Source organism: Macaca fascicularis, chromosome 10 (assembly GCF_037993035.2).
Source record: "Macaca fascicularis isolate 582-1 chromosome 10, T2T-MFA8v1.1".
Taxonomy (NCBI): Eukaryota; Metazoa; Chordata; class Mammalia; order Primates; family Cercopithecidae; genus Macaca; species Macaca fascicularis.
The window spans coordinates 101,375,617-101,399,530 of NC_088384.1; the positions used below are offsets into that span (position 1 = coordinate 101,375,617).

A 23,914-nucleotide genomic window follows, 5' to 3' on the forward strand; every position below is an offset into this window, starting at 1 on the left:
AATCCGCTGGGGAATGGGATGGCGCAGGCTTGCCCAGACCCCAAGGATTCCTGTTGAGCCCCCTCCCTTCCTGCAGCCTGCATAAGGAGCCATCTGTTCTCGGCTGAATAAACAAGCAGGGGGAAGAAGCAGCCCCGGGTCTCCTGCCCCCGAGCCCGACCCCCTCACAATGCGCCTTTCTCCAAGGAGACGCCGCCCGGGCGCCGCCAGAGTGCGCTCCGTCTGGCTTCCCCTCCCCCTGGCGGCGCAGCAAGCCCCAAAAACGAACCCTGTGGAAATCAGATTTTTTTTTTCTTTCTTTTTTTTTTTTTTTTAAGAAAACAAATCCAACAAAGAACTGAGCGCAGCACGCGGCGAGGGCATGCCGGTCTAGCACGTGCCCCTTCCGCCACCACCCGCTATCCCCCTGACCCAGCAGTCCGCCTAATGGTCCGGGCGAGGCCAGCTCAGCTCAGTGTCGGAAGCCCGCCAGCGCCTCCGCCCCGACAGCCCAAGCCCGACGGGCCCAGGTTCTGCCTGGCCCCGGCGCACTGTCCATGGTGCCGCGCCTCAGCCCGGGTCTGGGCCGCCCGTGGCCCTCACTTCTGGTTGGCCAGTTGGTTCTCCAGATGCTCCAGGCGCGCCGTCAGCTGGGCCAGTGAGCGGTTAAGGAGGCCGTTGGGGTTCGCCGAGGTCCCTTCACTTTCCCTCCAGCCCGCGCCACCAGCCCCAAAGGATATGGTTCAGCGTTAGGCTCTCGAGCGCCCCCAGAGTGCGGCCCTGGAACTCCACGAGGCTTTCGCATTCGCATGGGCTCCGAAGCTCTGTCCCTGCGCTGATGCCCTCCTCTGTAAGCCGGGCACAGACGGTCAGGGGGATGAGAAATTGCGCTAGCTTTGGCCCTCTGATTTCCCTGCACTGGGCCTATGGTTGAGTATATGGGCTTTGGATTTAGAGAGACCTGGGCTGAGTCCCAAGCTAAGTAGCTGTGAGATCCTGAAAAACTCATTAATCTTTCTAAGCTCAGTTTCCTCATCTATAAAATGGATATAATGAAAGAATGTATGCATTAGTGGCTTCGATGATTCATTCACTTGTGTATGTGTGTGTGTGTGTGAGTGCGCGCGCGCGCACACACACACACGCGAAACTTACAAGACTGTTTATCAAATCTTAATGCTCATTGGAATCATCAGGAGAGCTTGTTAAAATATAGATTCTGATTCAGAATGGAGAAGGAGCTCAGAAGGTACATTTCTAACAAGCTCCCAAATGATGCTGATGCTCCTGGTCTGCGGACCACACTTTGAGTAGCACTCTCCAAATAAAATTTTCTGCAACGATGAAAGTGTTCTACACCTGCCCTGTCCAAAGCAGCAGCCACAAGCTACATGTGGCTGTTTAACACTTTAAATGTGACTGGTGCTACTAAAGGACTAAAATGTATCTTATTTTAATCAATTGTAATTAAATAGATACTGCCTACCTTTGTGAAAAAGCACAGATCTAGAACACTGCCTTGTTCAAGTAAATACTTTACAGCAGGGGTCCCCAACCCCCAGGCCATGGACCAGTACCAGCACATTACATGGACCAGTATCAGTACATGGCCTGTTAGGAACTGGGTCGCATAGCAGGATGCGAGCAGCCAGCAGGCAAGGGAGCTTAATCTGTATTTATAGCCGCTCCTCATCACTCCTATTACAACCTGAGCTCCTCTCCTGTCAGATCAATGGCATTGTTAGATTCTCATGGGAGCACAAACCCTATTGTAAACTGTGCATGTGAGGGATCTAGTGCATGCAGCCTTCTTATGGAAATCTAATGCCTGATGATCTGTTTATTACATGATTGTATATTACAAAGTAATAATAGAAATAAAGTGCACAATAAATGTAATGTGCTTGAATCATCCCAAAACCATCTTCCCCACCACATCATGGAAAAGTTGTCTTCCACAAAACCACTCTCTGGTGCCAGAAAGATTGGGAACCACTGCTTTATAGTGTATTTCAACTAGACCAGTGATTCTCAAAGTGTGGTCCTTGGACCAGCAGCATCAGCATCGTGTAGGAATTTATCAAAAATGCAAATTACCAGGCAACACCCCAGACTTACTGAATTAGAAAATCTAGAATTGAAGCCCAGCAATTTGTGTTTGTTTTTGTTTTGTTTTTTGAGCTCTGTCACCCAGGCTGGAGTGCAGTGGCGCAATCTCAGCTCACTGCAACCTCCACCTCCTGGGTTCAAGTGATTCTCCTGCCTCAGACTCCCAAGTAGCTGGGATTACAGGCGCGTGCCACCATGCTCTGCTAATTTTTTGTATTTTTAGTAGAGACAGGGTTTCACTGTATTCGCTAGGATGGTCTTGATCTCCTGACCTCGTGATCCGCCCACCTCGGCCTCCCAAAGTGCTGGGATTACAGCCGTCAGTCATCGTACCCAGCCGCAATTTGTTTTTAAAGGCCCACCAGGTGATTCTGGTGTGACCTAATCTTTAGGAACCAGTGACCCTGATCCAACTCTATCTCCCCACACATCAGCATCTTGGGGGTTGGGCAGGAGGTCTTACAATTAAAATTGGCACGTTTTTTTCTTAGCAGTACATAAAATAGTGGTGAATCTTAAAATGAATGGTATCTTAGATTCACTGAAATTCTATAAGCATGTGCCATTGTTAAGATTACAGGGAGGCTGAGCGCAGTGGCTCACACCTGTAATCCCAGCACTTTGGGAGACCGAGGCGGGTGGATTATGAGATCAGGAGATCGAGACCATCCTGGCTAACACAGTGAAACCCTGTCTCTACTAAAAATACAAAAAATTAGCTGGGTGTGGTGGCACACACCTGTAGTCCCAGCTACTCGAGAGGCTGAGGCAAGAGAATCTCTTGAACCTGGGAGGCGGAGGTTGCAGTAAGCCGAGATCGCACCACTGCACTCCAGCCTGGGCAACAGAATGAGACTTCATCTCAAAGGAGAAAAAAAAAAAAAAAAGAGAGAGAGAGAGAGAGATTACAGGGAATAACGCAGAAAAAAAAATGCTACAACAAAAGTACCTTAGGAAAAAAAGAAAAAGGATTACAGGTAGTGAAATAATAAACACAATGCCTGCCATTTAACCTTTGAAAACACTGCTGTAATGATTTAAAAGTTGTGTCTTCATCTTAGTCTTATATGTACTATGAACAAACTGCTGTAAGTCTTGTTATTGATAACAATCCACAAAGACCCCTAACTTCACAGATAGAGAAACAAAGGGTTGGAGACGGGGAACAGTCATACCACCAATTGGTAAAGAGCTTTGACCACAGAACCCAGACTTCTCTTAGAACTCAAGAGCTACAGGTAACCTTGGACAGCTAGTGCCTCCCCTGTTACAGAAAAGTTAAGGTAGGTGTGGGGGTAAGTGACTTGTCTAAAGTCACACTGCAGGGCCTGTAAGAGTCAGCACAGGAAGAGCTCTGAAAGAGCCCCTAATCTGAAAGAGCCACAATAATTAGAATTAGCTGGGAGGCGGGAAGGGAGGAGAGTTGGGGAAAGGAGTGTGTGTGTATATTTGTATATGTATATACATGCACGTGCGTGTGTGCGCACACATACACACATATATATTATATAATACAGCACATATAGCATATTATATATACTTTTTTTTTTGAGACAGGGTCTCACTGTGTCACCAGGCTGGAGTGCAGTGGTGCAATCTCAGCTCACTGCAACCTCCACCTCCCAGGTTCAAGCAATTCTCCTGCCTCAGTTCCCGCCACCTTGCCCAGCTGATTTTTATATTTTTTGGTAAAGACAGGGTTTCACCATGTTGCCAAGGATGGTCTCGAACTCCTGATCTCAAGTGATCCACCTGCCTCGGCCTCCCAGAGTGCTGGGATTACAGGCATGTGCCACTGCGCCCAACTCCACTACATATATTTAAAAAAAAAAAAAAAAAAAAAAAAAAGACAGATTCTCCAGACCCAGACCAGCCCTACTTAGTCTGTTTCTGGAGCTGGAGACCAATAAACTGGAAGAAGAATCACATCTTAAGCCTGGGTTAGTGTCTAAAGTCTCTAGAGTAAAAGTTACCCTGGAGATTTCCCTGTATCACCTAGAGCACAGTACACAGGACTCAAGAGCCCCCTTCTCCTCCACAAGTAGAGTTAGTCTCCTTTTCCTCTGCTGAGCACCAGACGATGAAGTAGAGGGATTGCACTTATGAGGTATGCTGTCCACATAAAAAAAAAAAAGAAAAAGAAAAGAAAAAAACATGCCTTTGCATACTTAAAATATACCCAGTCCTGCCACTTTGCCAAGTTCATAGGGTTGAATTCTAACAAGTTCAGGGGATATATGCTGTGACTCCACTTACAAATGCTGTCTGCTGTGCCTTCAAAAAAAAAATTCCCAAATTATTCTGAACCTCCACTGATTTGGGGGACTGGTAGCCTAGTCTAGGATTTCTTAGACTTTAATATGCTTACAAATCACCTGAGAATCTTGTCGAAGTGCAAATTCTGATTCATTCGGTCTGGAGAGCACCAGAAACGCCTCAGTTCTAAGAAGCTACTGGGTGACCGCCCTGCCACTGGCCTGCGGACCACATCTGGAGTAGCAAAGCTCTGTCTAGTAAGCCTAACCTCTGGCTATAACTACAGAGGAGGTAGGGATTGAATAGGAAGGGGAGATATCAGAGGGCGGGCAACGAGAGAGAGGAGGAGCCCCGAGAGAGATGCGCTCACCTGGGCAGATGCTGCTTCTGAGGTTCTGCAGCAGGTGCGTCATGGTGCCGAAGTCCGGGGCGTAGGACACGTGCAGTTCAGCTGGCTCCGAGGCGATCTCACGCAGCTCCGCCTCCACCGCCTTGCCCACGCCCACGGCATACATGGCGATGCCTACAGGGCCGGGGACTCAGAGGGTGCCCTAGGCCTCGGGAAAGCTGCCTGCCCGCGTCTGACCCAACCCCAGCCCACTGTGTCCCATGCCAAGCCCACCTTCCTCCTTGGCACGCGCTGCCCACACCGAGATGTCATCCTGGGAGCGGCCATCTGTGAAGACCAGGCCAACGCGAGGCACGTTGAGGGCACGGGGCCGCGCACCCTGTGCCTCTGAGAAGCTGTGCTCCACCATGTGCCGCAACGCCAGCCCTGTCATGGTGCCGCGTTCCATGTACTCCACAGCCAGGACCGCCTGCTTCACCTCGGCTGCGGTGCCGTAGCGACCCAGAGGGAACTCGGTGCGCACGCGGCTCGAGAACTGCACCAGTCCCACGCGCGTGCCCTCGGGGGACACGTCTAGGAAGTCCACAATCTGGTTCACGAAGCGCTTCACCAGCTCGAAGTTTTGTGGACGCACGCTCTTGGAGCCGTCAACCAGCAGAACAAGGTCCACGTGGCCTTCCCGGCACCCTGCACAGCCAGAAGAGCTTGAATTGAGGGACTAGATTCTTGATTGGCAGCAGCTGTCTATCCATCTAGTCGTTCATTCGCAAACATTTATTATATAACAGATAACATTTCCTGAGTCCTTCCTGTGCCAGGCAGTGTGCTAAATAATAATAATTATCAACATTATCATCGTCATCATCATCGCCCTTGACATTTATTCAGTGCTTAGAACAAACCAGACACTCTGCTAAAAGCATCTTTTTAACAACAATCATAATGACCACAATAACTACCATTTATTGATCATCTACTATGTATCAGGCACACTTCTAAGCACGTACCAGTATTAACAATAATAATAACAAAACCATTATTTACCAACAGCTTACGATGTGCCAGGTACTGGGTGAAGTGCTTATATATATTCTCAATCCTCCCAATAAGCTTGAGTATTGTCCCCATTTTCTATAACCTGAGGTTCTGATGGATAAAGTGATTGCCCCCGATTTCATAGCTAGTACTGACTAAGCCAAGACATGAAGCCAGGTCCGTCTGACTCCAAAACCCATGCTCCTGAACGACTCTACAATGTCACCTCCCCTATTCCGAGCCAGGGAATTTGCTAGGACCAAAATGTGGTGTGTGTTGGCGTGGGGAGGTTTTGAAACGTTTTGAAAGAATTAAAACATAATCCTGATCCATGAGGACGGAGCAGAGCAAGTCAGACACGCCATATGCTCTGGTCAAGGAAAGTGCTAGAAGAGAAGAGCATTCAGGGACCCCAAGGTAGGAATAGTGCATTCTTCCTGGAGTTGTTAAGGAAGGCTGCATGGAGGTGATGGCATTCTATCTGATTTTTGTTATAAACTGAATGAGTGTGTTTTCCAAAATTCATTTGTTGAAACCCTATGTTTTAATTTTAGTCTTGGGAGGTGAGATCTGTGGAGGTAATTAGGATTAGATGAGGACATGAGGGTACAGCGCTCATGAGTAAAATTACTGTCCTTATAAGAATCTGAAGAGGTCAGGCTTGGTGGCTCCCAGGACTTTGGGAGGCCGAGGCAGGCAGATCGCTTGAGGTTATGAGTTTGAGACCAGCCTGGCTGAGATGGCAAAAGCCCATCTCCACTAAAAATACAAAAATTAACCAAGCATGGTGGTACGCACCTGTAGTCTTAGCTACTCTGGAGGCTGAAACAGGAGAATCAGTTGAGCCCCAGAGGCGCAGGTTGCAGTGAGCCGAGATTGTGCCACTGCACTCCAGCCTGAGAAACAGAGGGAGACTCAGTCTCAAAAAAAAAAAAAAAAAAGAGTCTGAAGAGGCTTGCTTCCCGTCTTCACCATGTGAGGACACAGCAAGAAGACTGGTGTGTGTGTGTGTGTGTGTGTGTGTGTGTGTGTGTGTGTGTGTGTGTGTTGGCGTGGGGAGGCTTTGAAAGGTGTGCCATCTAAAAATCAGAAAACAGGCTTTCATTAGACGCCATATCTGCTGGCACCATGGTCTTGGATTCCTCAGCCTCCAGAATTGTGAAAAATAAATGTTGTTTAAGCCACCTAGTCTATGGTACTTTGATATAGCAGCCTGAATGAACCAAGACAGTCTTGAAAGATCAGTAGGAGTTTGTCAAAGCAGTAAGGGACAGTCTAGAAGGTGGGATGCAGCATGTGCAGAGGCTTGGGATCTAGGGAGTTCCTGACACATCCAGGGAGGGGCAGGCCAGTAAGACTGAAATGTTCAAGTGTGGCAGGAGATGGGCAGATGGAGTTGGCTGAAGCTAGATCGTGATGACCTAAGGCAGTGGTTTCAAAATTTTTATCACAGCCCACAGTAAAAATAATAATAATGATAATACATCATGAGACATTTCACATAGAACTAAAGTTTCAGAAATAATATAACTCTACAGGCAGTAAACTCTATATTGTCTTCCATTCTTTATTTTTTTAATGTTGGTTGTAACCCAGAGATTTGATTTCATTATTCATTAATGTGGTTCTGCTCACCATTTGAAACACTTAGGAGTAAGTCATTTGATCTTTCTTCTGTAGGCATTGGTGAGCCATATAAGGCTTGTGCACGAAGGAGGAATGTAATCTAGTATGTATTTTTTAAATTAACATTGACAGCAGAATAGAGGATTGTAGAAAAGAGATGGAGGCAGGGAATGGCATACCCTCCAATGTCACCCCCACCACACACACACATTCACACCACAGCCTAGGGGCCACAGCAAGGGCAAAGTCAAGGACACTCTGAATGTGGGCAAAGGGGCAGAAGCCAATAGAACGCCCTCCCACCCGTTACTCACGGTCGCAGCTCTTGCCATCTGCCTGAAGTTGCCGCCCCTCGGGACACAGGCAGCGGTAGGAGAGGCCCTCGCTCACACACTGGAACTCACAGCCATGGTCCACGCCATTGCAAAGGTCCCGGACTGAAGGGAGAGACAGGTCCGGATGAGTCAGGATGGACCCCACCAGCTAAGATCTCTTACCCCTCCCGCAAATGTAGGAGAGGCCGTCTCACCCTGACAGCTCCTCCCATCCGGCTGCAAGTCATGGCCCTCTCTGCAGTGGCACCGTGGCCCACCAGGGGTGCTAACACACTCATGCTGACAGCTATGGTTGCCAAAGCTGCAGTAGTCAATGGCTGGCAGGAGGGAAGAAACAGCAAGATGTTGCCTCTGATTGGAGCCCTCGGAGGCCACAGTCCAGGGTGTGGTGGGAGGGCGGGGGTGTTGCTCACCCCTGCAGCTCCTCTGGTCCTGCTGGAGTACAAAGCCAATTTGGCAGCGACAGAAATAGGAGCCCGGGGAATTGACGCAGTGGTGCTCACATCCATGGGTTCCTTCAGCACACAGGTCAATGGCTGAGGAAGAGATGGGGTCAGTCTATGCCCAGGGCTGCCCTTCTCAGCTCTGGTAGCACAACCACCTGCGGAAATTTGTAAGAATACCTATGCCTGGGCCCCAACCCCAATAATCCTGACCTAATTAGTCAGGGCCCCTGTCCTCAAGATGCTCTCTGACTTACAGAGGACAGGTTTGGCCACTTTACCTGCCTGAGCCTCCATTTTTCTATTTGCAAAATGGGAATATAATGGAAAAGAATGATTGCTATTCACAGCTTCCTTCTGTGGAAGTTGGGGAACTATTGCCCTGTTGAGCATCTTGATGGTCTGGACAGGTAAAGATGGCCGAGAGCTGGACTGGAGACATGATAATTACCCTGTATAAAAAAGTGAGTATTTGGGGTTCCTGGAAAGGAGATGAGAGTGGAGAGAGAGAGAGAGAAAAAAAAAAAAAAAGAACAAGAGAGCCAGTATGAAGATGAGTAACTCTGTGGGTTGAGGCTGCCCGTGAAAAATCCCTTGTACTGGGCTGACTGAGGACTTTTAGAAACAAAGCTGTCTAATATTCAATCATAATGAGTTTTTCTGTGTGTGTGTGTGTGTGTGCTATGAGTTACTTAGCACATACACACTTGTGTGTGCCCCTGCATACAAGTATATAAACCAAAGAAGAGGTTGATGAACATGCATGGAACAAGAACAGCATGTGCAGGGTTGAGAAATGAGAGAGGATCCATAAATCAAATGAATTTAGCAGAGGCTCACAGCAAGAGGTGACCACCAGAACGTAAGCACTTGGGGGATTTTCAGAGGTCTTGGAGAGGGATTTGAATGTTAAACAGTCATCAAATCAGAGTTCAAGCCAACTTTTAGTTTCTGGAAACAAGAAGACCCCGGCTGACATCTGGGTTATCAGGATTACATGATTTCTTTTCCCAGGTTGTTGTGAGGCTGAGAGATAATAATGTGTGTAATGCTCCTAGCACAATGTCTAATACTAACTTGGTACTCAGTAAAACACCCAATTGCATAAGCAAGGTATTCTGTGCCATAGCTTTTCAGAAGACAAAAATGAAGAACCAGCTCAGACCTGTAATCCCAGCACTTTGAGAGGCCAAGGCGGGAGGATCTCTTGAGCCCAGGAGTGTGAGACCAGCCTGGGCAACATAGCAAGACCCTATCTCTTAAAAGAGAGAATCTTGAAAGATTTTCAAGGGCAGAGGGGAGCAGCAAGGGCAGCTCAGGTAAGCAGCACACAAAGAGCTCACGGGCGGCATGAGTGGGGAGTCCCACCTAACTAAAGACCCCCCAACAGTATCTAAGAAGAGAAACTGTAAGGACGTGCCTGTAAGAAGACAGGAACAGCCGGGCGTGGTGGCTCATGCCTGTAATCCCAGTACTTTGAGAGGCCAAGGTGGGCAGATTACTTGAGGTCAGGAGTTCGAGATCAGCCTGGCCAACATGGTGAAACCCTGTCTCTACCAAAAATACAAAAAATAGCTGGGTGTGGTGGTGGGTGCCTGTGATCCCAGCTACTTGGGAGGCTGAGGTACAAGAATTGCTTGAACCCAGGAGGCAGAGGTTGCAGTGAGCCAAGATCACACCATTGCACTCTAGCTTGGGCAACAGAGCAAGACTCTGTCTCAAAAAGGAAAGGAGAGAAGAGGAGAGGAGAGGACAACAGAAACAAGTTTGGGAGGAGAATTGGAGACTGGTCTGAAAACATCGAGAAAGAGGGTAGAAAGCACACTGAACTGTGGGCTCCCATCAGGGACTTGTGTGAACCCAAGCAATACCTTTCTTTCTTAGGTCTGTAAAGCGATGGATGTGTGCTTTTACTGCCAAAGGCCCTTCCAGACTCATTGGTCTGATGTTGGGGCAATGGAGATTTAAAGAAGGTTCAGGAGCAGTGAGATTGCAGGACAGGGGTAGCTCTCACCCAAACAGCTCTTGTTATCTGCTGCTAGCTTGTAGCCCAGGTTGCAGGTGCAGTGGAACGTGCCCAGGGCATTGACACATTGGTGCTGGCAACCATGTCCCGGCTCAGCACACTGGTCCTTCCCTGAGGACACACAGGACTAGAATCAGCAGGGAACAGATGGGCAGAAGTCTCCAACAAGAGAGAGCTGGATGGGGATGGGGTCAGAGGCAGGCATCACCTTCAAATGGCTTTCAGAAGTAAATAACTAATTTGAGAGAGGCCATACCAAATGGGAGGGCTTAGGGAAATAATAAGGCTTAAGGAGCCCCTGTGAGTAGGCTCAGAAGAGGAGGCACCCAGTTAGACATGTCAGTGGGCTAAGACAGGACTACGCAGGGGCAGGAGTGGGTAGGAGGTGGAGAGGTGTTAAATCGAGATGAGCGGAATAAACTCAAAACGTGACTGGAACAGCTCTTGTAGCATTTGTGGGAGGAGCTAAGATGATAACGGAAGAAGCCATCCCCATGTGGGAGGGCCATGACTCTTTGGAACAGCCCATCTCTCTTAGCTTTGAGAATCACTGGTTCCTTGTGTGCAGGGGATTGGTGCTGGAGTTTGACATTAAGCCTGTGGTAAGCTGTGGCGGGCAGGGCAAGAAACTATAGTTTGCTCCTTGTTGATGGAGCCTGAGCAGAAGTGGTCAGCGCTGAAATCTGACACAGCCTGCGGTAGGTCAGAGCAGCTCTAACTGGAAAGCGCGGGGCCACCCCACGGGATGGGATTTACTGTGGTGGGAAAGGAATCCAAGCATTTGGATTAAGAGTTCGAGCTTCACTCCAGCACCCTCCTAACTCACCACACAGCCGGCTCTGGAACTGCAGGCCGAACTCCTGGATGAGGTCGAAGGACTCTACGAGGAAGACGTGCTCGTCTAGCGGGGGCGATGCCATGGCGCGCAGGGAGCCCACGTCCGCGCGCTGCACCCCCACCGCGTAAATTTCAATGCCGCGGGCGCGGGCCTGTGCCGCCACCTCGGCCACGCGGTCCTGGGGCCGCCCGTCTGTCACGATGACAGCGACGCGCGGCACACGTTCCTCTGGCGGGCGCGCGCCCTCGGCCACGCTGAAGGCCACGTTCATGGCGTACTGGATTGCCAGTCCCGTCATGGTGCCTTGCGCCAGCGGCACCAGGTCACGGATGGCGCGTTCCATATCCTCGCGGCGCGAGAACGCACGGAGAGGGAAGACGCTCTGCACTTGACTCGAATACTGGATCACGCCAACGCGCGTGGCGTTGGGACCCACGTTCAGGCCTCGGAGGAGGCCCACGAGGAACTGCCGCATGGTCTCGAATTCGAAAGGGCGCACGCTGCGGGAGCTGTCAATCACGAACACCAGATCCAGGGGCCCAGTGTGACACCTGGGACCTGCGGGGAGATCAGTGAGGACTCTCCTAGGTCAGCAAAGCCTCACCTCCGAGGAGAACCCCAGGGAAACCCAGAGGAAATGCTGCTATGCCGGCATAACAGCGCCCAGCACAGCAAACGCAGATTAGATAGATGCACGCACTCGGCATGTGCCTAGTACCTGGGCTAGGAGATTTCACAAATTCCCTCATCTTACAGCTCTGAGGGCTATTCTGAGGAGGTATTACCCATTGACGAGGGGTCAAGGAAGCGTCGCAAACTCAAAGCCTGCAGGGACCAGGCAGGGAACATGGATGAACTGGTTGGGTTAGGATGGTGGAGACCCAAAGAGCCCCTATCACTCCTAACTGGGCAAGAAGCTCCATCCAAATGCTGCCATGCGCCTGCAAACTGGATGTTAGCAGATTCCTGGATTTTTCAAGAGAAGTACTAAACAGGGATTTTTATGTAAAATTTCCTGTTTTTTTCATGTTTTCAAATAATTTTTCCAAATTAAAAACCCAATGGGCAGTTACTGCATGTGCCCAAAACTAAGCCACATCCTACAGATGAAGAAACTGGGGCCCAGAAAGTTGAAGTGGGAAACTTAAACCCAGTCCCATATGTTGCAAAGCCCTTGCTTCCCTCTCCCCAGCAGGAGGAGCTGGCTGCAGAAGAAGGACCTGCTTCCGCTCCCCTCCTCCCACTGGTGAGGTCTGGGCCCCAGTTCACCTGCCAACTGGAGCTGGCTTTCCCAGGGCTGAAGAAGGAACAGCAACACGAGCCAGCAAAGAAGGCCTCTCATGGCGCTTGGGGACAGAGAATGGAGCTGTTAGAGCCTGGAGGGAGGAAGGAAAACAGAAAAGAAACATTATTTACAGAGCTCTTATTCTGGGTGATAGGCACTTGGAGGGGGAAGTGAGTTAGGGGTTTATTTTACTAATCTCTCTATTTTTGTGCATGTTTGAAATGTTTCAGAATTTAAAAATTCTCATCACAGTGGAATTGGTGGGAAACACAAGAGATTCTTTTCTTTTTTTTTTTTTTTTTTTTTTTTTGAGATGGAGTCTTGCTCTGTTGCCCCAGCTATAGTGCAGTGGTATTATCTTGGCTCACTGCAACCTCTGCCTCCCAGGTTCAAGCGATTCTCCTGCCTCAGCCTCCCGAGTAGCTGGGATTACAGGCTCCTGCCACCACACCTGGCTAATTTTTTGTATTTTTAGTAGAGAGAGGGGGTTTTGCCATGTTGGCCAGGCTGGTCTCCAACTCCTGACCTCAGGTGATCCTCCCACCTCGGCCTCCCAAAGTGCTGGGATTACAGACATGAGCCACCGCACTCAGCCCACGAGAGATGATTTGTGGAACTGCAGAATACTAAATAAGAATAGATACATAGATACAAATACAAAAATTCAACAAAAAAAAACAGGTCTTTCTTAAATGTCAGGCACAGTGTTAAATGCTCGTCACGCATTGTGGTATTTTATCCTCTCTGCAATTTTAAGAGTAAGGCTGTGATTGTCCCTATCATACAGACAAGGAAATTGAGGCTCAGAAAAGTTAAGCGCTGGTACCTAAAGTCATTCGGCCAAAAAATGGCTGCGACAGGACAGAATCCCACGCCTGCAGGTTTCTGTGAGCCATTCTGGGCGTTTGGTGCCTCTCCTCCTGCCAGGCGAATCTCTGCAGACAGAAGCCCTTCTCCACCTCGGCCCACTCCCCTACACACACAAGGTTCTGTGTGGCTGTCTTTGCAACTCGCCAACACCCCCACCCGCCAGACTCCTCCATACACACGAACACAGACACGTACTGCCCAACCGCAGGCGGCGAGGAGGGGCTGCGCCCTGTTGCGGAGGTTGAGCGCGGTGGCGCGGCAGCGAGTGGACCAAAACCCACCGCGCACAAGAACGCGCGGCTTGGCGCCTGTTTCCCGCCTGCTCTCAGGAGCGACCGCCAGGGGACGCCCGAGACGGCAGGGGGCGTGGGAAGCCCACATCTGCCCAGCAGGTGCGCCAACCCCGAGCAAACACGGGGCTGGGGCCCGGGGCCTTGGAGATAAGGCCTGGACAGGATATATCCCGCGCAGGAGCTAGGGAGCAGGGGTGTGCAGGGTTCCAGCCACAGCAGCACTGGACTCGTCCAGGGGTGACGAGTGAGCAGCTGGGGCCCCGTAGAGTCGCCATGGACACTGCAGGGGCAGCAGGTGAGCGCTCACCCTCCCGTGGCCCGCAGACGCCCCGTGAGAACTACGAAGGATCCCCCCCCCCCACCTCGCCCCACTGTACAAATAGGAAAACTAAGCCCCAAGAAGGCAGCCCGCCGAGCTGCAAAAGCAGGATTAGAACCTAGGGCTCCTGGTTCCCCTTCTCCCTCTTGAGGCCCCCTGGCGCCTAGAAGTCACTAAACCTCTTTTCCTTCCAGTTCCTACCCCACCCCCGCGCCCCATGCTGAAGCTGTGTTAGCCATTTTTCTGTTGCTGTTTCCTGGCAGAGAGAGCCAGCCGCCCCTAACCCAACCGCAGCCCCGCCCCCGCCCCCCAATTCCGTGAATGCGCCTATTCTGAGCAAGGCCAGTGCCTGCTTCTCACTCCAGGCGACCTTCTCATCCTGGATTCTTCTCCCCTTTCCCCTCCCAGGCCTGGTAGAAGAACAGAAATCCCTCTGGCAGGGCCGGTCGTGGGAGGGTGACCAAGCAAGATGTGGCAGCACTGGTGGAAGTGGGAGGGCGGGGAACCCTTCTCTGGTTTGGGCCACAGGAGAGGCCAGCATCCCTGGGCAGCATGAGGGCTAAGGCACAAGGGGCCTCTGCCACCTCCCATACTTTCCCACCCGGAGATACCTCTGGGCCCCCAAATCTTGGTTAAGGTTCCCCTCATCCCATTCCTGGTCTGAGCCAACTTCTCACCTGGCACCCTGCCTCCACCCCAGGAATCCTAGAAAGTCACAACAGCGACTGCCTCGAAGTTCATCACCTTTCCAAACCCCTCATTCTACAAAGAAAGGAACTAGGTCCAGAGAGGGTAGTGTGTTGCTGAAGGGCACACAGCGATGTCTGGCAGGATTGACACTAGAACTCGGGATTCCTCTGAGGAATTAATCCTTGCATTAAAAAGAAAGATTCAGAGATGCCCTGAGGTGGGGCTGAGAGAGTGGAGCAGCAAGGGAGGAGAGGCCTGTAAATAATTTCTCAAATGTCCCTTAGGGACATTTCAGGGGGTTCCTGGAGGGACGAGAGTAGAAAAGGGATGACCCTATTTTGATGGCTTTGCTGGTGGGGGCTCGATTTGGAAAGGACCCTGCAGAAGTGGGGAAGGGCACTGCAGGTCAGACAGGGCACCATAGGCGGTGCCTCTGCTAAAATACAGTTGCCTGATCTGGCTTGATGCCTACTCCCCTGCAGACCCCTCAATGCCTCCCAACCCTTTGACTCACCTGAGCCTGCCGGACAGATCAGAGATGCAACTGCAGAGCGAAGCCGACAGGCGGAGCCTCCCGGGCACTTGGACCAGGTAACGATGTGGCAGCGTGCCCTAGGTGGGGACTGCCAGGCAGCTGGAGCACGCAGAGGCGGCGGCCGCATTTAACCCAGGGCTGGTGGGTGGGGAGGGGAAGCGCAGGCTGCAACCCCTCCCACTGGCAGGGAGGCATCCCCCCCTTCCTCCTGAGGCGGGGCGAACCCAGCACCCCCTGCTCCTACCACCCTTGGAGCTGCAGACAGGGCTAGCTGCGGGCCAGGCTGGAATTCGGCTACAGCAGGAGACTGGGGAGACTGGGGCAGCCACACTCCGCAGCCGGAATTCACTGGAAGCTTAGAAGGCACTTCCCTAAGGAGAGCCCCACGGGGTGGAGCGGTTCTGGCTGTGGCTGCTGCCTGTCTGGCCTGGCTTTCGAGGGTGCGGTCCTACGCTGTCCCCTCCAGGAGTGAGGAGAGACTCCGGTCCTGCCAAGAGGATAAAGGGCTCAGAAGGACAGCCTCAGTTTTCATGGCTCTCCTGGCCTCAACCTGCTAACCCCCCAAATGTCTCCCACCTCCCCTCCTCTACTTACTCCCTGCAATTGCTTGAACCCACCCACCCACACCGCTCAAGAACCCCAGACTGAGAAGCCACCAGGCCTCTGGGCTCTAACCTGGCTAACTGCAGAACCAATGTCATCTGCCTTGACTTCTGTAATCAAGGGAAGGAAAGCCAACACAGCAACAGGTCACTTCTCATGGGAGAAAAGGAAGAATATGACTTTGGCCTCAGAAAGGCTCAGATTCCCCCAGGCCACCCCCCATCCTGGGGACAAGGTTTTGGGCCCTTTTCTGTTTGCAGGCAGGAGGCTAGAGAGCGCTCCAGGCCAGGAGCCCAACAAAGGCTCCCCCTTCCCCTCCCTGCTGCCTAGGATGGGGAAGCTTCATCTCTACTAATTCCATCAGCCCTAAAATACTCTTCTCCATCCCAAGGCCTGTATAAGTGTGGCCTTTGTGTCACAGCCACGTGTCCCTATGGCCCTGGGCTCCAATGGGCATGGTGCCAGACCTGCAGAGTGGAACCTGGGTGGTCCCGTGGGCTCCATGCAGGCCTCATTGAGCACCTCGCAGCCTAAATATTTAGCCTGCAATCTTCAGCCAAGTCTCCTCCTTACCTAATGCTTCCTCTTCCTGATCCCACGGGGGCAGAATATAGAGCAGCCCCCCCCCCACTTACTCTAACCCCCTGCCCACTTCATTTTACTCAACCTGAGTACTTGGACCCTGTGCCACCTTGACCCTTCTTCCTGTGGCCGGTCGACCTGCCTGCCCCACTCCCAGGTCATCCCCAGAGCACACCACCATTCTGAGGGGAGGCGTGCGCAGGTGCCTGCAGCAACAGTGTGAACAGACTGTGCGGATCGTGCATGCCAAGGTGGCCCAGAAATCGTACGGAAATGAGAAGCGGTAGGTGCCTCGGCAGCCCCTCCCAAGTCTCTGCAACTGTCAGCCCTATGCACCCCTCCATCCACCCATTGGGCCTCTTTTAGACCCAGAAGAGGCCTCAGGGCTGAAATCTCAGCTATTGGTCGACCAGGGCCTTGACCCTCAGCCATCATTAGCCCCCACTTTGGTCTATAGTTCTATAGCAGGAGATTTCCTGTGAATCTCCTGTCTCCATTCATTCACTCATTCTCCCATTTATTCACTTATTGATTCATTCAACAACTACTTACTGAGTGTTTATCATGTATGCACCAGGTACTGTGGGTACTGCTGGGCACTGGGCATACAGCTGAACAAGACAGAAACAGCCCCTGCTCCTTAGCCCACACTCTCACTCAAGTGTGGAAGAGACAGACAGTAAACTCCCCACAAATCAGTAAACAAGACACTTGCAGATTATGATGTGCACTAGAAGGAAAACTGGACAAGGCCATTTGACAGAAACTGGAGGCAGGGGAGACATTAGCTAGAAAGGTCAAGGAGGTCAAGAGACCTTTTGGGAGGTAACATTGGAACTGAAACTTGAATGTTAAAATGGAGCCAGACAGGAGAAAATCTGGGGAAAGCATGCTACAATTAGAAGGAACAGAAGGGCTGGGCACAATGGCTCACACATGTAATCCCAGCAATTTGGGAGGCCAAGGTGGGCAGATGACCTGAGGTCAGGAATTCGAGACCAGCCTGGCCAATATGGTGAAACCCCCTCTCTACCAAAAAATACAGAATTAGCTGGGCGTGGTGGTGAAAGCCTGTAATCCCAGCTACTCAGGAGGCTGAGGCAGGATAATTGGTTGAACCCAGGAGGCAGAGGTTGCAGTGAGCCGAGATCATGCCACTTCACTCCAGCCTGGCAACAGAGCAAGACTCAGTCTCAAAAAAAAAAAAAAAAAAAAAGGCAACAGAAAATGGGAAGACCTTGAGGCTGTACCAACTAGGCCTGTTTGAGGTACAAAAGAAGTCACAGTGGCTGAAATCAGAGAGAGGAGTTGTAGGAAACAAGTTGGAGAGGGAAGCAGAGGTCAGATGGCAGGAGGACTTTTAATTTTTAGCCAGTGGAGGATTTTAAGGAGTTAACATGATTTGACTGACGTTTCTAACAAAACATTCTGGCCAGCCTGGTGGTTCATGCCTGTAATCCCAGCACTTTGGCAGGCCCAGGTGGGCAGATTGCTCGAGCCCAGAAGTTCCAGATCTGCATGGACAACATGACAAAACCATGTCTGTACAAAAAATACAAAAATTAGATGGGTGTGGTGGCTCGTGTCTGTAGTCTCAGCTACTCAGGAGGCTGAGGTGGGAGGATCAGTTGGGGAGGCAGAGGTTGCAGTGAGCCGAGACAGCCGAGATCAAGCTACTGCATTCCAGCCTGGGCAATAGAGCAAGACCCTGTCTCAAAAAGTAAAAAAAGAAAAAGAAAGAAAGAGAGAAAGAGAGAAACAGAGAAATAGAGAGAGAGAGAGAGAGAGAAAGAGAGAGGGAGGGAGGGGAGGGGAGAAGGAGGGAGCACTGTGGCTGCTGTGTGAAATGGGAAGGAGATAGAAACAGAACTTTCTGGAAATAGACCAGTTTGAAGGCTGATGTTGTGGTCCAGGCAAAAAGTAATGGCGGCTGGGATGAAGGGTGAGGTGGTAAGAAGCCAGTGGATTCTGAATATATTATATTTTGAAGGTGGAGTGGATAAGACTTTCTGATGAGTTGAATGAGGGATGTAAAAACAATAAGGGTTTGGATATGAATGGGGTTTACAGTCATGAAAAAGCGTGGGGAGGGGGGTGGGAGCGGGAGGAGGAAACGAAGGTTCTGCTGGGTTTATGCTACTACCTTGCGGTGCTTACAGGACAGCCGAGTGGAGATGGATGCACGAACTTATCTCCACAGGTTCTTCTGCCCCCCGCCCTGTGTCTACCTCTCGGGGCCCGGATGGAGGGTGAAGCCAGGGCAGGACCAAGGTGAGGGCGGACTCAAGAGCTGCCGGCCGCCTGCTCGGTAGGGAGAAGCACGAGGTTGGGCCCGAGAGAGGGGCGGTTCGCAGGCGCAGTTTCCCCGCGCCCTCTGGCGGCGAGCGTGGCACCTGCGTCCTCCCGAGTCCTTCCAGAGCCAGTTCGCGTCCCTTTCCAGCTCACCAGGCCGGGGAGACGGGGCCCACGGTCTGCGGTTACATAGGACTGGACAGCGCGTCCGGCAGCGCCGCTGAGACGCAGAAGCTGAATTTCGAGCAGCAGCCGGACTCCAGGGTGAGAGCGCACGGGAAGGGGTCCGATTCCTGCTCCCATCCCTGCCTCTCCTGGGAAAGGAGGTCTCCTTTATTACTCCCTTCCGAAAGCCAAGAGATAGGTGGGGAGACCGGGAGGCCAGGGTCCTGCCTTAAGGGAGAGCCTGAGTCTGGATGGAGCTTCTGGTCACCTCCGACGGGGCGGACTTCCGATATCTGGGAGAGGTTGGTTCATCCGACAGGGGAGGGCTGGGATGAGACGGCCCTGTCCCCGCGAGCCCCCTAGGAATTCGGCTGCGCCAAGACCCTGTACATCTCAGATGCAGACAAGAGGAAGCACTTCCGGCTGGTGCTGCGGCTGGTGCTGCGCGGGGGCCGGGAACTGGGAACCTTCCACAGCCGCCTCATCAAGGTCATCTCGAAGCCCTCGCAGAAGAAGCAGTCGCTCAAAAACACCGATCGTGAGCAGGGCGGGGCCTGATGCGGGAGGTGCATCCAAGCCCAGAGCAGCTACCCCAGGTGGGGGTAGGCTGCACTATAGGGGTGGGGTCAGAGTGGAAAAGGTAGAGTGGGAGCTGAGAAGGGAAGGAGTCTGGATGAGAGGGTGCGGCCCAGGCCTGGGGATGAGAAGAGTTGGAGGATGAAAAGCAGAGAGGAAAGGGACAGATACCAAATTCCAGGTTGGGAGTTGGGGTCCCAGAACAGACAAAAGTTGAACTAGACAGAGTTTGAACTAGGCAGGGGGGTTGAATTAGGGACAGACTAAAAGTTACATAGGCGGGGCACAGTGGCTCACGCATGTAATCCCAACAATTTAGGAGACCGAGGTGGGCGGATCACTTGAGCTCAGGAGTTCAAGGATAGCCAGGGCAACATGGCCAAACCTTGTCTCTACCAAAAAAAGAAGTTAGCTGGGCATGGTGGCCTGCACCTGCAGTCCCAGCTACTTGGGAGGCTGAGATCAGAAGATCACTTGAGCCCAAGAGGTCGAGGCTGCAGTGAACTGTGATAGCACCACGGCAGTCCAACCTGGGTGACAGAGTGAGATGCTGTCTCAAAAAAATAAATAAATAATAAATAAGTTTTACTTTTGTTTATGAACTGAACGATGTCCAGGCAGCAAAAGGAGCAGGCAAAGGTTCCGAACCAGGACTGCAGCAGGCCCTAGAAAAATAGCTGTGAACTGGGAATGCCCAGTTCACATTGCCCAATGTGTCTAGGCCCATAGGCACATCAGCCAGGCCGGCACAGGGCCAGAGGATTGGAAACTGTCTGGAACATCGAAGGGACCAAGCCAGGACAGGGCACTGATAGCACCAGCTAACCTTAACCCTCACCCCCTCCCTCACCCTAATCCTAACCCTTACCCTCACCCTCACCCTAATCCTAACCCTCACCCTCACCTTCACCCTAACCCTAACCCTCACCCTCACCCTCACCCTAACCCCTAATCCTAACCCTGTCCCCTCACCCTAACCCTCACCCTCACCCTAACCCTCACCCTCACCCTCACAGTGTGCATATCCTCCGGCTCAAAGGTCTCCCTCTTCAACCGCCTGCGCTCTCAGACAGTCTCCACACGCTACCTCTCTGTGGAGGACGGGGCCTTTGTGGCCAGTGCACGACAGTGGGCTGCCTTCACACTCCACCTGGGTAATGACATCTGCAGGCCCTGGGGCTGGCACTTCACATACATTAGCTTATTTAACTTCCACCACAATTCCTTAAGGAAGGTAAACTCTGCCCCATGTGATTAAGGCACAGAAACACAAAAAGACTGGACCACAGTCCCAATGAGCTGATGACTGTTCCAAGCTATTCTGACTCTGTTATCCATGCCCTTTCCCCTTATATCAACTAAATTGCCTGCCCCCAACCCCTGCCCCCAGGGCAGACATTTGTGAGGATGGCCTCAGATGGCCTCTCCAGAATTAAAAACTTCAGTGTTAGTGGCTCCCCTGAGAACCACCCCCTCCCGCAGGGCCCATGTGTGATGTGAGGAAGAGCCAGAGGCAAGAAGGCAGGGTTTAAGGCAGAAGCTTGGGGGCAGCTGAAAATCTTGTCTCTTGCTTTTTTTTGACCCCCAGCTGATGGGCATTCTTCCCAAGGAGACTTCCCACCGCGAGAGGGCTACGTTCGCTATGGCTCCCTGGTGCGGCTCGTCTGCACACTCACCGGCATCACTCTACCTCCCATGGTATAGGAAGGGAGGGTATGCCTGGAGGGGTCCCCTCAGATCTATGCAGACAATGTGGCACACACAGGCAGGGCTGGAGAGTGAGGCCCCAAGGCAGGGAGACAGCTATTCTCACCCAGTGTCGCTTAGGACCAGACAGAAGTCAAAGCTCAGCGGGAGTCTGCTAGTGCCTGTGTGGCTATTGGAGTAGCAGAGAGCCGGCTGGGAGGGCAGCCTCTGGATACCCAGGCTCCTTGCCACCACCATTCTTACCACTCTTCCATTGCAGATCATTCGTAAAGTAGCCAAACAGTGTGCGCTCCTTGATGTGGATGAGCCCATCTCCCAGCTGCACAAGTGTGCATTGCAGTTTCCTGGCAGTCCCCCAGGAGGGGGTGGCACCTACTTATGCCTTGCCACAGAGAAGGTGGTGCAATTTCAGGTAAGAAGCAGAGAATACCAGCACCAAGTGTCCTGGAAAGTGAGAATGCAGAGAACCACAGAATGTAAGATCATCACCTCACGATGGTTGCTACTTCCTGAGCAGCCTCCCATGGAACATTAAAGTCATAGACCCCAGGACAGAATCATAGGATGTAGAAAAATAGTAATAAGTAATAGTATGAAGTGATATTCCTTCCCAAAGAATTTTAGAGTCATAAAATAGTGGGATATAGCTAGGCGCGGTGGCTGACGCCTGTAATCCCAGCACTTTGGGAGGCTGAGGTGGGCAGAACACCTGAGGTCAGGAGTTTGAGACTAAGATTGGCCAACATGGTGAAATCCTATCTCTACCAAAAATACAAAAATTAGCTGGCCATGGTCGTGGGCGCCTGTAATCTCAGCTACTCAAGAGGCTGAGGCAGGAGAATCGCTTGAACCCGGGAGGTGAAGGTTGCAGTGAGCCGAGATCACACCACTGCACTCCAGCCTGGGTGACAAGAGCGAGACTCCATCTCAAAAAATAATAATAATAAATTGGGATATAAAATTGTAGAATGTAAATAAAAATCATGATAGGTAATAGAGAGCAGAGAATTATTGAGCAAAGACTATTTGAAGCACAGATAAAGACACAGAATGTAGGAAATTATAGAATGTGGAAAATCATAATTATCATTAAGCAGTAGTACTCCCAAAAGAGTATTATCATAGAATGTTAGGAGATTGAATTATAATATGTGGAAAATAGCAAGTAATATTCCTTCCCCAAGAATATTCCTTCCCAAAGGAACAATATTCCTTCCCAAAGAATATTAAAATTGTAGATTATTAGAGCATAGAATTGTACAAAGTGTAAAAAAAAAAAAAAAAACAGAATTCTGGAATCCCAAGAAAAAAGACCCTTAGAAATCAACTATCCCAGGCCGGGCCAATTGTTCACACTTGTACTCCCAACACTTTGGGAGGCTGAGGCAGTAGGATCACGAGGCCAGGAATTTGAGACCAGCCTGGCCAACATGGTGAAACCCCGTCTCTACTAAAAATACAAAAAAATTTATCTGGGTGTGGTGGCCGGCACCTGTAATCCCAGCTACCCAGGAGGCTGAGGCAGGAGAATCGTTTGAACCCACTAGGCGGAGGTTGCAGTGAGCTGAGATCAGGCCATTGCACCCAGCTTGGGTGACAGAGCAAGATTCAGTCTCAAAAACTAAGGAAGGAAGGAAAGAAGGAAGGAAGGAAGGAAGGAAGGGAGGGAGGGAAAGAAAGAAAGAAAGAAAGAAAGAAAGAAAGAAAGAAAGAAAGAAAGAAAGAAAGAAAGAAAGAAAGAAAGAAAGAAAGAAAGAAAGAAAGAAAGAAAGAAAGAAAGAAAGAAAGAAAGAGAAAGAAAGAAAGAAGGAAAGAAGGAAAGAAGGAAGGAAGGAAGGAAGGAAGGAGAGAGAGAAAGAAAAAGAAAGAAAGAGGGAGGGAGGGGGGAGGGAGGAAGGAAGGAAGGAAGGAAGGAGAGAGAGAAAGAAAAAGAAAGAAAGAGGGAGGGAGGGGGGGAGGGAGGGAGGAAGGAAGGAAGGAAGGAAGGAAGGAAGGAAGGAAGGAAGGAAGGAAGGAAGGAAGGAAGGAAAGGAAAGGAAAGGAAGGAAGGAAAAATCAGCTAGCCCCACAAGCTTACTTAACTCTAAGTGAGAGAACTTAAGGGCACTGTCCAAGCTGAGGGGACAAGTGAACCCCAGAGCCTAGGATTAGTATCCAGTTCAGTCTAATGCAGAAGGCCACGTGCCGTGCTGGCTCCCTAGGCTGGTGGCCACCATGAGAAGCTTCGGCCTCGTCCCCTCGGGTCTCCTCCCAGGCTTCTCCCTGCCCCAAGGAGGCGAACAGGGCTCTGCTTAATGACAGCTCTTGCTGGACCATCATCGGCACCGAGTCGGTGGAATTTTCCTTCAGCACCAGTCTGGCGTGTACCCTGGAACCGGTCACTCCGGTGCCTCTCATCAGCACCCTAGAGGTGAAGCCGGGCGCTAGGGGCGTTGGGCAGGGGGAACTTGCCTGCAGTGGAGAGTGGGAGTGCTAGTGAGTGGGGGGTATCAGGTTCCCGCCCTGCTCGGTTCTCTCACCTCACCTGGTCCCACCCTCCCCCAGCTGAGTGGCGGGGGCGACGTGGCCACGCTGGAGCTCCACGGAGAGAACTTCCATGCGGGGCTCAAGGTGTGGTTTGGGGACGTGGAGGCGGAAACCATGTACAGGTACGGGGTGGGGAGGCAGCCTCCCTTGGGCCCCGGGGAGCTGGGGAAGGGGGCGCACGCGTCATCAGAGTCTCCGCAGTTCTCACCCTGGTGCTGCACCCCCAGGAGCCCGCGGTCCCTGGTGTGCGTGGTGCCGGACGTGGCGGCCTTCTGCAGCGACTGGCGCTGGCTGCGCGCTCCCATCACAATCCCCGTGAGCCTGGTGCGCTCCGACGGGCTCTTCTACCCTAGTGCCTTCTCCTTCACCTATACCCCGGAATACAGCACGCGGCCGGGTCACACCGGCGTCCCCGAGCCCGCCACCGACGCCGACGCGCTTCTGGAGAGCATCCATCAGGAGTTCACCCGCACCA

The 23,914-nt window shown here is 51.6% G+C and overlaps 2 protein-coding genes across 5 annotated transcripts; one reads left to right on the forward strand and one right to left on the reverse strand.

Annotated features, from left to right (window-relative positions):
* Positions 1–279: 279 nt before the first annotated feature.
* On the reverse strand, positions 280–15,089 carry MATN4 (matrilin 4). 4 transcript variants are annotated; one of them, XM_045363021.3, is made up of 11 exons: positions 14,968–15,089; positions 12,266–12,372; positions 10,985–11,554; positions 10,147–10,269; positions 8,103–8,225; positions 7,884–8,006; positions 7,669–7,791; positions 4,967–5,380; positions 4,715–4,867; positions 720–827; positions 284–637 (listed from the first exon to the last, which is right to left on the reverse strand). In XM_045363021.3, exons 2-11 carry the CDS (start codon positions 12,336–12,338, stop codon positions 579–581), a joined length of 1,869 nt encoding a protein of 622 aa, XP_045218956.2. In that variant the 5' UTR covers positions 12,339–12,372; positions 14,968–15,089; the 3' UTR covers positions 284–578. The 4 variants fall into 4 exon arrangements, with proteins under 4 accessions (XP_065379283.1, XP_065379284.1, XP_045218956.2 ...); XM_065523211.2 differs by having other exon boundaries at positions 280–827; XM_045363022.3 differs by lacking the exons at positions 284–637; positions 720–827 and adding an exon at positions 3,991–4,200.
* Positions 14,932–23,914, forward strand: RBPJL (recombination signal binding protein for immunoglobulin kappa J region like). The gene is made up of 11 exons (XM_005569130.4): positions 14,932–15,044; positions 16,331–16,456; positions 18,374–18,444; positions 18,614–18,729; positions 18,994–19,168; positions 20,223–20,360; positions 20,795–20,904; positions 21,173–21,325; positions 23,168–23,323; positions 23,458–23,568; positions 23,667–23,914. Exons 1-11 carry the CDS (start codon positions 14,944–14,946, stop codon positions 23,790–23,792), a joined length of 1,383 nt encoding a protein of 460 aa, XP_005569187.3. The 5' UTR covers positions 14,932–14,943; the 3' UTR covers positions 23,793–23,914.

Bases quoted from the DNA above. Each gene is read 5' to 3' on its own strand.
- MATN4 (XM_045363021.3), bottom strand. From the start codon at position 12,338: ATGAGAGGCCTTCTTTGCTGGCTCGTGTTGCTGTTCCTTCTTCAGCCC. The intron at 11,555-12,265 runs GTGAACTGGGGC...ATCTCCCCGCAG, and splicing joins AAGCCAGCTCCAGTTGGCAG to GTCCCAGGTGTCACACTGGG. The intron at 10,270-10,984 runs GTGAGTTAGGAG...GTGTGTCCTCAG, and splicing joins GTTCCAGAGCCGGCTGTGTG to GGAAGGACCAGTGTGCTGAG.
- RBPJL (XM_005569130.4), top strand. From the start codon at position 14,944: ATGCCTCCCAACCCTTTGACTCACCTGAGCCTGCCGGACAGATCAGAG. The intron at 15,045-16,330 runs GTAACGATGTGG...CCCCACTCCCAG, and splicing joins CTCCCGGGCACTTGGACCAG to GTCATCCCCAGAGCACACCA. The intron at 20,361-20,794 runs GTAATGACATCT...TTTGACCCCCAG, and splicing joins TGCCTTCACACTCCACCTGG to CTGATGGGCATTCTTCCCAA.